The 11,291-nt window shown below is 53.0% G+C and overlaps 1 protein-coding gene across 5 annotated transcripts; it reads right to left on the bottom strand.

Annotated features, from left to right (window-relative positions):
* Window positions 1-923: 923 nt before the first annotated feature.
* Stoml1 (stomatin like 1) lies at window positions 924-9,971 on the bottom strand. Of its 5 annotated transcripts, none has more exons than XM_047542181.1 (8): window positions 9,854-9,868; window positions 8,110-8,216; window positions 7,922-7,961; window positions 6,938-7,087; window positions 6,428-6,631; window positions 3,051-3,246; window positions 2,416-2,631; window positions 924-1,800 (listed from the first exon to the last, which is right to left on the bottom strand). In XM_047542181.1, exons 4-8 carry the CDS (start codon window positions 7,064-7,066, stop codon window positions 1,607-1,609), a joined length of 939 nt encoding a protein of 312 aa, XP_047398137.1. In that variant the 5' UTR covers window positions 7,067-7,087; window positions 7,922-7,961; window positions 8,110-8,216; window positions 9,854-9,868; the 3' UTR covers window positions 924-1,606. The 5 variants fall into 5 exon arrangements, with proteins under 5 accessions (XP_047398137.1, XP_047398136.1, XP_047398133.1 ...); XM_047542180.1 differs by lacking the exon at window positions 9,854-9,868 and adding an exon at window positions 9,732-9,749; XM_047542177.1 differs by lacking the exon at window positions 7,922-7,961 and having other exon boundaries at window positions 9,732-9,971.
* Window positions 9,972-11,291: the final 1,320 nt, after the last annotated feature.

Here is an 11,291-nt window from a genome sequence, read left to right as displayed (position 1 = left end):
GCAAAGAGGAGCAGCCCTGCTGGGCCTCAGGGGCAGCAGTGTGGCCAGTGGGGACTGATGGGGAGGCTCTGGAACAAAGTCCCAGCTGGAAAGCCCTGGGCTCTGGAACAAAGTCCCAGCTGGAAAGCCCTGGGCAGGCTGAGGAGAGGCCTGTAGGTGAGCAGAGAGGGGCAGCAGCAGGGGTGGCAGGCTGGGGCTGAGGAGGGCCCCACAGCTGACAACCAAGCCCCAAGACTGCAGCAGTGGGGTACATGCTGGGCTTGAAGAAGGCACCCCAGGCCAGGCAGAAGGCTCACCAAGGCAGTGTGGTGCCAGCAAGGAGAGAGGGGCAAACTGGATGGGGGCCTGGTGCCAAAGAAGAGAAAAGGGCCCCAGAGGAAAGGCTACCAGGGGACAAGCTGGAGGCTGTTCTTCAAGGAGGTAGTTCTGGTTTTTGTCATTTGGTTCTGGATTTTCCCCTACAAGTCTGTCCAGGAAGTGAGATTCATTTCTTAGCACTGGAGAGTCAGAGGCCACTTCCCTGTGAGCTGAAGCATTGGAGCGGAGAGCCAGTTGGGCCCAGGGCCAGGACTGGTTGCCTGTTCCCTTCCCCTCAGCAGAGGCATTGGGACAGCAGTTAGCAGTGCCCCAGCTCCTCTCTTGAATGTGATACGAGACCCTCACCCTGTCATGCATCGAGTTAATGATTGCAGAACCACATCCCTCTTTCCTGGCAACCTGTACCCCCAACCATAAAGAACAGAAAGCACCCGTGGGCCCTGCATACTGGGGCTTTGAGACCCAGGAAGAACTACAGGTATCCACAGGCTCTAGGTCAGCCTCCAGGGCCTCAGTCCCTCCTGGGCTGGGGGGTGGGGATTACCTTGGCCCCTCCTGGCCCACCCTACTTGCCCATAGCCACGCTTCACTTCTCTGCTCTACATTGGAAACACCACATTTATTCGTTGGAGGCTTTTAAGCCTCTGATAAGGCGTACAGGAAGAGCAGGGCTTTCCTGCATGCTGCCCTGGCCCAGCTCGTCAGGCATGCAGGACAGAGCTGGTAGATGAGGCAAGGTGTCTTCAGGAGCGGGACCATAGAAGCAGCAGGCCCTGCTGTCCCATGCCCTCCCCCACTAGCCTGGTCTGAACTGCAATCAGGTGGGTGGGCCCAGCCCAGTCCTGTTGCAGGGGCCTTTTGCTGGGGCCACCCTCCCTCTCCCTCCCCCACCCTCTTCAATCCCCTCTGAAGCTTGCAATCCAAGTCATGCACTTTGGTCCTTCACACAAGCCACACCAGCTGCCATCAGGCTGGTTCTGTGTGTCCTGCCTCTCCATTCAGGTAGTCAGCTGGGCAGGGCAGGCCTGGTTCTCCTGTCCTCACTCTGTGTAGTCAGCTCACAGCTGGGCACTCGGTGGGAGCAAAGGCCTGTTCAGTAAATTGCCGCAGGCAGGAACTTCCAGCTGCTGCTGGCCCTCAGCCTACATCCGTGGGCTCCTGGCTGGGCCTGGAACTTTTCAGGGTCTCAACTTTCTGCAGTGCAGATCAACACCTCCTCCTTCAAAAAGAAGCTCCCCTGGCTCGGTGCCAGGCTTGAGGCTGGGCAACGGATGGTCAGCCAGGGCTGCTACTTCAGGGCCCTTAGGACTGCCTCCAGCTTCATGGCCACTGCCAGGTCACCCTTCACTTTCAGTCGCCCACTCATGTAGGCCCCCAGGGGCCGCAGCTCCCTGCACAACAGAGCCCGCAGGTCTGCTTCAGCCATCTCCACCACCACATCGGGGACACCTTCAGGCACACCATGTCCCACCCTGCCTCGCCCTGTGGGAGGAAAGAAAACTGAGCATTAGTAGGGACATGGGACATAGACAGCTATGGAGGAAAGGAGAGGTCAGCATGTCCCACTGGAAGGAGCAGAGAATACTGGTCAGGAGTTTAGGTTCAAGGGCTGGAGCGTAGCTCAGTGGAAGAGCACCTGGTTAGCATGCATGAGGCCCTGGGCTCCATCACCAGCATACACACATATACACAAACCATTCAGGTTCTAATACCCTGAGTTCAAGTCCTATAGGCCCCTTGGTGCCTCAGAGTGCAAATCTGTGAAGGGGACCTAAGCTCATGGTAAGAAGCAGGTGATAGAATGCACAAAAGTGCTCAGCACAGAGCCTGGCATGTGGCAGGTCTGCTGTATGTGCAGGGCTCTTGGTATCGGTAGCCTAGCCATCTCAAATGTCCTCCCACAGCAGGGAGAGCAAGGCCCAGATAATTATTGTCTAGAAATGGTGTCAGAGCCCCGGACTGCCATGGGTTCACCCAAATTGTTGGCAGGAGTAGGAAGCCTTGCTCCTACTGGGTATGGGGGCAGTCTAAAACATAGCCATGGGGGGGCAGGTGTACAAGCAACTGGGTGTGAGGGAGAGGCAGGGGCAGCTGCACCTGTGGTGAGATCCAGGAAGTAGATGCTCTGGGTGCCACTAGGAAGGATGACGTTGAACTGGTAGCAGGCCCCAACCTGGCTGACCAGGGCTTCAGACAGGAAGGGCTCCAGAGCAGTCAGCAGCCCCTCGGCCACAGGCTGCTTCAGGCTGTGAGGTGCAGGTGGCTCCACTTCGCTCACCATCTCTAGGGTGTCTGCCGGGGTGGCCAACAAAGCTGGGCAGGAAGGCAGAGAGGCAGGTAGGTCAGTGTGTTCCCAGGGACAGCTGGCCTCTGCCCCTTTTTGGCCTCCGTTCAACTCCCTTCTTTGTCAGGAGACTGCCCCTAAGTTTCTACTTTAAACACCTGAATCCTGTTTCTCAGCTGCTCGTGCTGAGATCAGACGTGGAACACTCTTTCCAGCTGCAGGAAGAGGTACTGCTGTCTCCTCTCACCGTGCCTGCCACATGTCTCTCCATACTCGTACAATCTGGGCTCTTCTCACAGACCTAGCTTGGGTTGTCCCTAGAATCAGCGTGGTCCAGACAGACAGGCAGAGAGTGCACTGTGCAGAGGTGCTTGATTAAGGGAGCAAGTAGCGAAGTCAGCTCCAGGCCAAGCCGAGAGCACCTCCCCCTTGTCCCCAAGTTCCTCACCTGGTCCGGCACATGGGGTACCTCCTGCCACTGAGTTCATGCCCCCTCCCAGCAAGTGCAAGGCCAGCTGCTGGAGGGTGCTGTCCAGGCTGGACCCTGCTGGGCTGTCCTGGGGCTGCTGCAGCACGGCCTCCACTGCCAGCTCCACTCGGTCCACCTCCAGCCCCCAGGCCCTGGTCACATCGTTGATCTCCAGCTGGAGGACAGTGTGAGAGAAATGGAATTCATGCAATAAACCTTTCCCGAGCACCTTCTTGAGTGCGCCACTATGGCCACAGGTAGACCTGGAGGTCCCATGCCTGCCCTTGAGGAGCACAGGCAGGGGACACTGACAGTCCAGCTGTGTGAGTGCTCAAACAAGAGTCAGGGAGACACTGTCGGGGACTCTCCAGGTGGAGAACCTTCCAGGCAAAGGGAACAGCATGAGCAAAGCTCAGAGAGGAGAAACTGGAGGTCTGGGCACTTCAAGCAGTTCCATTTAGTCAGTCCCTAAAGTGTAGGCTGGGGGACCGAAGATGGCTGAGGTGTCAGAGGTGGACTCTTCCTACTTACTTGGATTTCTTGAGGCAACAAGGACATCAGAGAGGAGTTTATGCAAGTGACAGAGCAGACTTACCTTTTGGAAACACCCTCCTGGCTGCTGTGTGGACACTGGATTGGATGGGGCTGATGATGGAGGCTTGGGGTGTAAGTAAAGCACTATTTCAGATTGCGAGGAGAAAGGAGACAGATTTGGTGGGAGGCAGGAGGGTCCAGTGAAGCAGATACACTGAGGGGGTACAACTCTGCCAACTGCGCCAAGCTGCAGCAGGCACAAGAGGAGTGCCACTTTGCTGCCTGGATGTGCCATGGCACAGAGGACAGAGGAGGGGGAGGCAGGCTTCTGGTGAGATTTTTCTGGGCTCAAGAGTATGGTATTCACTTAGAGAATACGCACACAGGATGAGGTGGGGCGGGGGATAACTGGGTTTTCGTTCATTTGTTAATTCTGTAAGCTCTGGGTGTCTGTGGGACAGCAAGTGTCCTGCAGGCAGCTGGATAAATGGGAGCAAGATTCAGGAGAGTCAGACTGGAGCAGCGTGCTGTGAACAACCAGTGCCCAGAGGAAACAAGTCCTGGGTGGCTCAGCTCTCTCAGAAAGGTGACTGATGAGAAGGGGATAGAGTTCAGGAACCTGAACAATGAAAGGCAGGAGAACCAGCAAGGTCAAGGGGAGCAGAGGAGGAGGAGGAGTCACGCAGACGAACACTGCCAGCAGGTAAAATAAGGGAAGGCTGAGAAGTGTCTGCTGGGCTGGGAAGAGGGAGGTCACCACGACGTCCACCAGAGCTATCTCAGGAGCTGGGGGAAGCCTAGGTTGAGGATGGGATGGGAGGAATGGGAGCCTTCCAGAGGGAAGGGGAGAGGGTGGGTAGGGGGGAGAGGGGGAGCAGGGCAAAAGGAGAACATGTTTCTGTGCAGAAAAGAGAGAAGAAAGAATGAAGAGATAGTGAACCTGAATGGAGGGAGAGAGGTAGAGGTAGGGAAAGAGAGGACAGTGTTGGAGGAGGTAGGGACCAGAGTACTGTCCCATGCAGGGATGAGCTTCAGGAAGAGCGAGTGGGCGGGAAATGAGTAAGGAAAAGCAGCACAGGTGCAGAGGGTGGGAAGTGAAGGCTGAAGGTGGAGGAAGCTGAAAGATTCCTGTCCTGGAGTTTTGTTGTTGTTGTTCTTTTTGTTTTTTCTCCTGTGTGTAAAGAGGCAGGACCTGTTGCAAAGAGCGACGGGGTGGGCCAGGTTGCAGGAAGGCAGCAGAGGGGTGAAGCTGTCTGGGAGCACTAGTGGGTGAGTCACTGAGCAGGGGCCAGCAAGTGAGGGGGCAGCCTGCAATCCCTTCAGAGGAAAAGTGGGCAAAAGAGGAAGTGAGAATGAGAACATACGCCTTAACCAGGGTGGGGAGATTTGGCTTCTACCTCAGGCACTGCCCATACTCTGCCAGGTGCCCACTCAGTCTGGGTGACTTTCACATCACAGGATGGAATGCCCCTTTCACACCAAAGCAATGTGCAACAGGGCGGAGATCCACTTTCCTTTTCCTAAAGATGAATTATAATGGGGTATAGGGTTTTACGAATAAAAAAATTATTGTCTGAGTTGTATTAGATCAAGTACTTTTTTGAGGGTGGGGAACCAAGGGGTCTGGCTCAGGTTCAGTTCTGCCCTTGATCATGACTCTTTGTGTGTAGGTGAGGGGGTGGTACTGCGGATTAAGCTACATCTCAGTCTACTGAGATGCAGATTGGTGCTCCCCTACCAAGCTATATCCCAGTTCTTTTTATTTTTTGAACAGTCTTACTAAGTTGCCCAGGCTGGCCTCAAACTTGCCATCATACTGCCTCAGCCTCCCTGGCTGCTGGGATTACAGGTGCCATCATGCCCAGCCACGTGGCTCTTAGAGGCAAGCTGAGACATTTCTGAGCCTGGGTTTTCACCCTCCAGTAATACTGGCCCTCTTGCTGCAAAAAATGTGAAGCTGAGCTATTCTGGGGCGGGCACAGGACTCTGTGAACCATGACAGACAGCATATGTGAGGGCAGTTGTTACAATCAGGACTAAGGGTCTGAGGAATTTCACCCAGCTGGCTGCTTGCTGACTTTCTTGATGAAGGGACTGAGAAGCTCCAGGACTGGCATTATCCCACTTCTTCCATGTCCTCTAACCCCATTTCCCCTGGGGTTAGATCAGAGTGGCAGGGAAAGAGGGAAAAGTTCTCTCACCTTCCTCCATGAGGACAAGCAAAAGGGGGGAGCAGGAGTGGAGCGTGGCTGTGAGGCACATGCCACTGCCCATGCATTTACATCTACCCTATCTTTTAGTACAAGGATTTAAGGTGAATTCCATGCAGATCATTTTTCATACACATGGAGAGAAGCCAGGAAGAAGATTCAAATGTCTTCATGTTTCTTTGTTCTGTTCCAAACAAGAAAAACCAACCCACAAAAATGCATGTGCTGCCTCATGAGTACAGAACTCCCTAGGGAACCCCTCCTACCACCCACCACACACACTGAGAGTCAGGTCCTGAACCCAACTGGGACTGCAGAGGCCCCTGAGACCTCATGTTGATATCAGAGCAAAGAAAGGCAGAACCTCAGCAGTCTGCCTGCCTACAGAGGTCGGGCCCCAGGAATTCCCACTGGGGTAGTTCCCCTTCTTAGGACCATGTGTGCCCAGCATGGTTATGGTCTAAGCTATCTTCCGTTCCTCAACTCAGATCACTGGCTCAGCAGAGGTGGTTACACTCTCGGCACATAAGATAAACTGAGGTTAGAGCAACCTGTTTGCTCAAAGTGACCAGGTGCCAGCCTCTGAGCTCCACCTTGCAAGGAGCTGCCTACCAGGAGCTGGTCGCTGATCTTGAGCTTCTCCATCTGGATCTCCCGCAGTGGCCTCCTGAGCAGGGCCTTGGTCATGGCATTCTGGGCCGTCAGGCGTGTGGCTGTGTTCAGGTCCTTCACAGTCATCACCGACAGCACCGGGTCCCAGATACGGAACTGGACATCAGCCCCCACAGACAGCACAGCCCCATCCTTAGAGGCCAGCTGTTGGGAGAGGCCATGAAAGAGAAAGGACACTCAGGAGGCCTGGGCTACAAGGTTAGGCCCACTGGGACCACCCAATTTGACCCACCCACTTGACAGCTAGCTCCTTAAAGGCAAAATGGTGTCTCCAAGTACATGGGGTCAGATGTAAAGAGTGAGGATGCCCTCCAAGCCTTTATCCTTAACTTTCTGTTCTCTTCTCCCACTTTCCCAGAAGGTTACTTTTAGGCCAATGCCCTGGCACTCATAGAACACTCTCTACAAGCCCCCATTCTGTCTGTCCAGAGCAGCTGAGAAGACCCTCACCTTGCAAGGAGGGACATTGAAGGCTCGTGTTCTCAGATCCACCCTCTGAAAGGAGTCAATGAAGGGCAGGAGCAGAACCATGCCAGGTCCCTGGGGCGTGCGGATCCGGCCCAGACGGAACACTATCATCCGCTCATAGGTAGGCACAATCTGTTCACAATGGCAAAGGGAAGAGTTGGAAGTGGTTTGCCTAAGCTTACCAATGACATTTCCCCAGATCCCTTCCTCTCCTCTTTCCCCTTTGCCTTGGTCATAATCAGGTATCCTGAGCTGTTTTTAGATAAGAACACCAAGACTCAGAGAGGTCAAGTTCAGAAAGGTACTCAGAAGTCACACAGCACCTAAGTGAAATGGGCACTATTCTGAATGACTCCAAAGGCCATGTGTCTTAATCACCACATTGTACTGACTTGATTTATAGAGAAACTTCATCTTTCTTTAAAGATAAACATGATTCATACAAGGAAACTGTCTGCCCTTGGATTAGTTGGGGAAAAGGCTGGTCTGTTCTAACAGCACCCCAAACAAAGGGGTTCCAACTTAAGATCCATGGAGTCCTAAAGAAGTTGAAGAAATTGAGAACTGAAAGCCCAGAAGTACACAGTAACTTATCCAAGGTCACACAGTATTTGTCTAGTAGCATTTCAGAATTATGATCTAGAACCATCTAAGAACTCCCTTTCAGATCACAGAAACCTACAGGCTTTCTAGAGAAGCTGACTGTTTCCTTGGGCCACACAAAGGGGAGGGCTTGACTGGGCTTCCACCTTGACCACAGCATGAAGGTGTGATTTACAACTAGAGCTCTATTATTCATCCTTTTTCCATCTGTACCAAATCTTGTTGAAAATGAAGTCTGACTTCCTATTGCAAATTGCCTGCTGGGCCAAGTTGGGTGTTTTTATTTCTAATTTGGCCTAACCCAAGATATCTGACCAGATCCCAGGACTTAGAAGTTTGGGAAGACTTGTTTCTACTTCTTACTGGTTCCCATGATGACAAGTCTGGGCCTCAGTTTCCTCATCTGAAATACGGAAAGAGACAATTCTTGCATTACCCCTTTTGTAGAGGTGTGATAGAGGCAGGAGATATAGAATATGAGGAATTCATTCATCAATGCCAAACCCTTCAATATGACCCACCCACCCTAGAGGTGACCCAGCCAGTCTTACCTTCAGGGCAAACCAGCCCGAAATGGGGAAAGTTACCATCAGCAGCAAGAACCCAAGGAAACTGATGAGGCCATGGCAGAGGCAGGAAGGCCAGCTTTGGGGTACATCTGGGGGTGAGAGAGCACAGGTGGTTAAGGAACACCAGATGGCTTGGCAGGACAGCTATTAAGTACAATGAGCTTGGTCAGGTGTATTTTGCCCACCTTCCCCTTCATACACTCTGGTCTCACTGTTCTCAATCATATCTTTGGACACGTGCTCATTAGGTACTGTTCTCTCCCCCTATACATCAAAACTAATCTGATCCAAGTACAGCCCTCATGAGTCTTTATTCTTTGCTAGGCAAGTCACTGCATCTGAGAGTACAACTCATATGATGCTGTCCTTACTGGACTGAACAGGAATCAATCCCTTGTCAATTTATGCCAATTAGTCATGCGAATTTATACTGATTAGTCATGGAGCCAGGAATACCTGGGCATCTGAAAAACATGTGCTGGCTTGAGTTGAATGCTGCTGGCATAACACATTCCTCCTCTACCAACAGTCCCGGAAAGTGTGCTTTCAAGGGGTCCTTATGGAAACAATGCCTTAGCCCTATGGGGATGCAGCATTAATTGCTCATTAATAAGAGAGTGCAGTATTAACTGCTCATTAATAGGAGCATGAGATGCAGATAAAATTTTCTTTTCTACTCCTCACCCCACTTCAATGCCCTAAGAACCAACAAAATTGCATATTTCAATTCAAGCAGCTTGGTGGTGGTGGTGGTAGTTGGGGTAGGGAGGAGGAGGTAGAAGAAGATGAGTTACATCCAAACCAAGGAGAGCCAGGAGTACAGGATGGAAAGCCCCAGAATCTGGAATGAGCTTATTCTCTGCTCCTCCTTTTCCATTTCTGGACAGGAAGCAGACTGGTGCCTTGCTTCCATCCTTCATGAAGTTCATGTCTAGTGGGCTTTCCAAGGCCCAGGACAGCAAGGTTTCACTTCCTGCCTGGCTCTGATCCACTGTGACCTCTGCAGGAAAGAAATTCTTGAACAGGAGCAGCTGTCGGTATAGAAGGGTCAGGGAGGGACCAAATCCTCCAAGGTTAGGCTGAGAGGTACGGGAGCCAACCTGGGGCCCAAAGGAGCCACAGACAGCTTTGGAGCAAGACAGAGAGAGGACAGACAATGGGTAGCTGAAGGTCTGCCTTTTTGTTCTGTGCATCTTCTCCAGGTACTAAGTAGATGGCAGGTCCCTGGGTTTCTACCCTGGGGTGAATATTCTTCCATTTCTCTTCAGGTACCTGTAGGGTGCTGATGAACTATGCATAATGGGAACCTGACACCTCTGCCTGATAAAAGCCAAGGAGAAATGTGATGTGGTTCATTTCGGTAAGATGGAAGCTACGCTAGCTCTGAGGCTGCAGTGCCATGCCCCTAGGGAGGGCAGATCAGCAAAAGCAGCCCAGCAACGGGCCCAGCCCCCTCTCCAATCGCACGTCGTTTCCCTTCTCGGTCCTTTCTCTTAGGGTGCGAGGCCGCAAGGCCGGTCGACTCCTTAGAGGCAGAGGGTTCCGGCTTGTGGGTACCGTCCAATCTTCCCCTCCCCCGGTCCGCCTGTTGGGCGACCACTCACCGGCCCCCGTCCCTACGCCGCCCCGCTCCGGGGACAAGCAGCCCTTCTGCGAGCCCAGAAAGCCGAAGCTCGACTGCTGGAAGCGGTCAAAATCCCCCAAAGGCAGGGCCCGATACCCGGACCTGCCAAGCATGATTCCTAACGGGGACACGCCCCCGCGCTTCGGCCGGCCCCAGCCCCTGCCGGCCGCCGCTTCCGGCTTCACCTGCGTCGCCACAGGCGGCGGCCGGGCACAGGAGCTGGAGGCCGACCCCGGTCTGTGCCCGCGGGGACACGGCGCCCCCTGCGCTGGGAGGACCGAACTGCGGCCTCAGGCGTGGGGGCGTGGCCCGATTTCTTGGCAACCCGGGGGTCATTGCCACCTTATCCCAGATCTTTTTTTTTTGTACCAGGAATTGAACTCAGGGGCACTTGACCACTGAGCCACATCCCAGCCCTATTTTGTATTTTATTTAGAGACAGGATCTCCCTTAGTTGCTTACGCCTCACTTTGGCCGAGTCTGGCTCGGAACTCAAGATCCTCCTGCCTCAGTCTGCTGAGCTGCTGGGATTACAGGTATGTGGCACAGCGGCCGGCCTTCTCCCAGATCTTACCCGAACTTAGAAATGGAGGAGGGAAGGTGGGCTTCATAAGAGGAGATTCAGGAGCCAAATTTCCAGAATCAAGGAAATGCTGTTTTCAGTCTTCTCAACCCTCTCTATTCAATCTCACAAACGAAGGGAGGTCTTATGTAGATTTAGAGTTTCTCTAGGGCATAGAGTGTAAAATAATTGCTTTGTGTCCCCACAGCTCTGCAAGCAGGGCCTGTCCCAAAGCAGGTCTCAGTACATTGTTGAATGATGGTCCAGGTCACTGTGGACAGAGCAGAGCGGGAAGGGCTGAACTTTGGCACCAAAAGAACATTTCCACGTGCAGACCTTAGGGAGCACTGCAGAAGGAAAGGACAGCCTACAGCTAGCAGGGCAGGATCACCAGAGCATCGCAGCACACCCCTTGATCCAGGCACTAAAGGCACTTGCCTCTTCATGTCTTTAGAAAACCCAAATGCAAATAGCAAATTTATTCTGAGAAATGTTAACTTTCAATAAGATGTTGGGGCAGGCTGGGAGCAGGTTACCTTCCAAAGTTAGCAAATAAAGTTTTCTCAGTTCTGTCTCCTTGGGCTTTTCATCCTGCCCCCAACACCCAGCACAGCCCATTTCCAAATCCCTTCTACATATCGCTACCCACCATATTTGACTTGTCCTAATTTGGTGGTCTGATTGTGAAGGCCTGGGGGCACTGACCAGGCTGGAGGGTATGGCACTCTCCTGAAGCCTTTCACAGTTCTTGGTGTTGGATCTCCTTCCAGTCCCTGACTCACACATGTACCTCAGACTCTACTCTTTAGAAGAGCAAGGCCCTGTCACATCCCTTCTACTCTATTCCATGTTGGAACTTAGTACTGGATGTGCGTGCAGAGACCAGTGCAGTGGCTGGGATGGTTTGAAGTTTGAAGCCAGAGACGTTGACCCAGGGAAGCTGCCTGGAGCTGCACCCTTCCATCCTCACCGGCTAGG

Source organism: Sciurus carolinensis, chromosome 2 (assembly GCF_902686445.1).
Source record: "Sciurus carolinensis chromosome 2, mSciCar1.2, whole genome shotgun sequence".
Lineage (NCBI taxonomy): Eukaryota > Metazoa > Chordata > Mammalia > Rodentia > Sciuridae > Sciurus > Sciurus carolinensis.
This window is presented reverse-complemented; position numbering and strand designations above follow the sequence as displayed.

Bases quoted from the DNA above. Each gene is read 5' to 3' on its own strand.
- Stoml1 (XM_047542177.1), bottom strand. From the start codon at position 9,864: ATGCTTGGCAGGTCCGGGTATCGGGCCCTGCCTTTGGGGGATTTTGAC. The intron at 8,217-9,731 runs GTGAGTGGTCGC...TCTCACCCCCAG, and splicing joins CGGCGTAGGGACGGGGGCCG to ATGTACCCCAAAGCTGGCCT. The intron at 2,632-3,050 runs GTGAGGAACTTG...CTTCCTGCCCAG, and splicing joins TACCCCATGTGCCGGACCAG to CTTTGTTGGCCACCCCGGCA.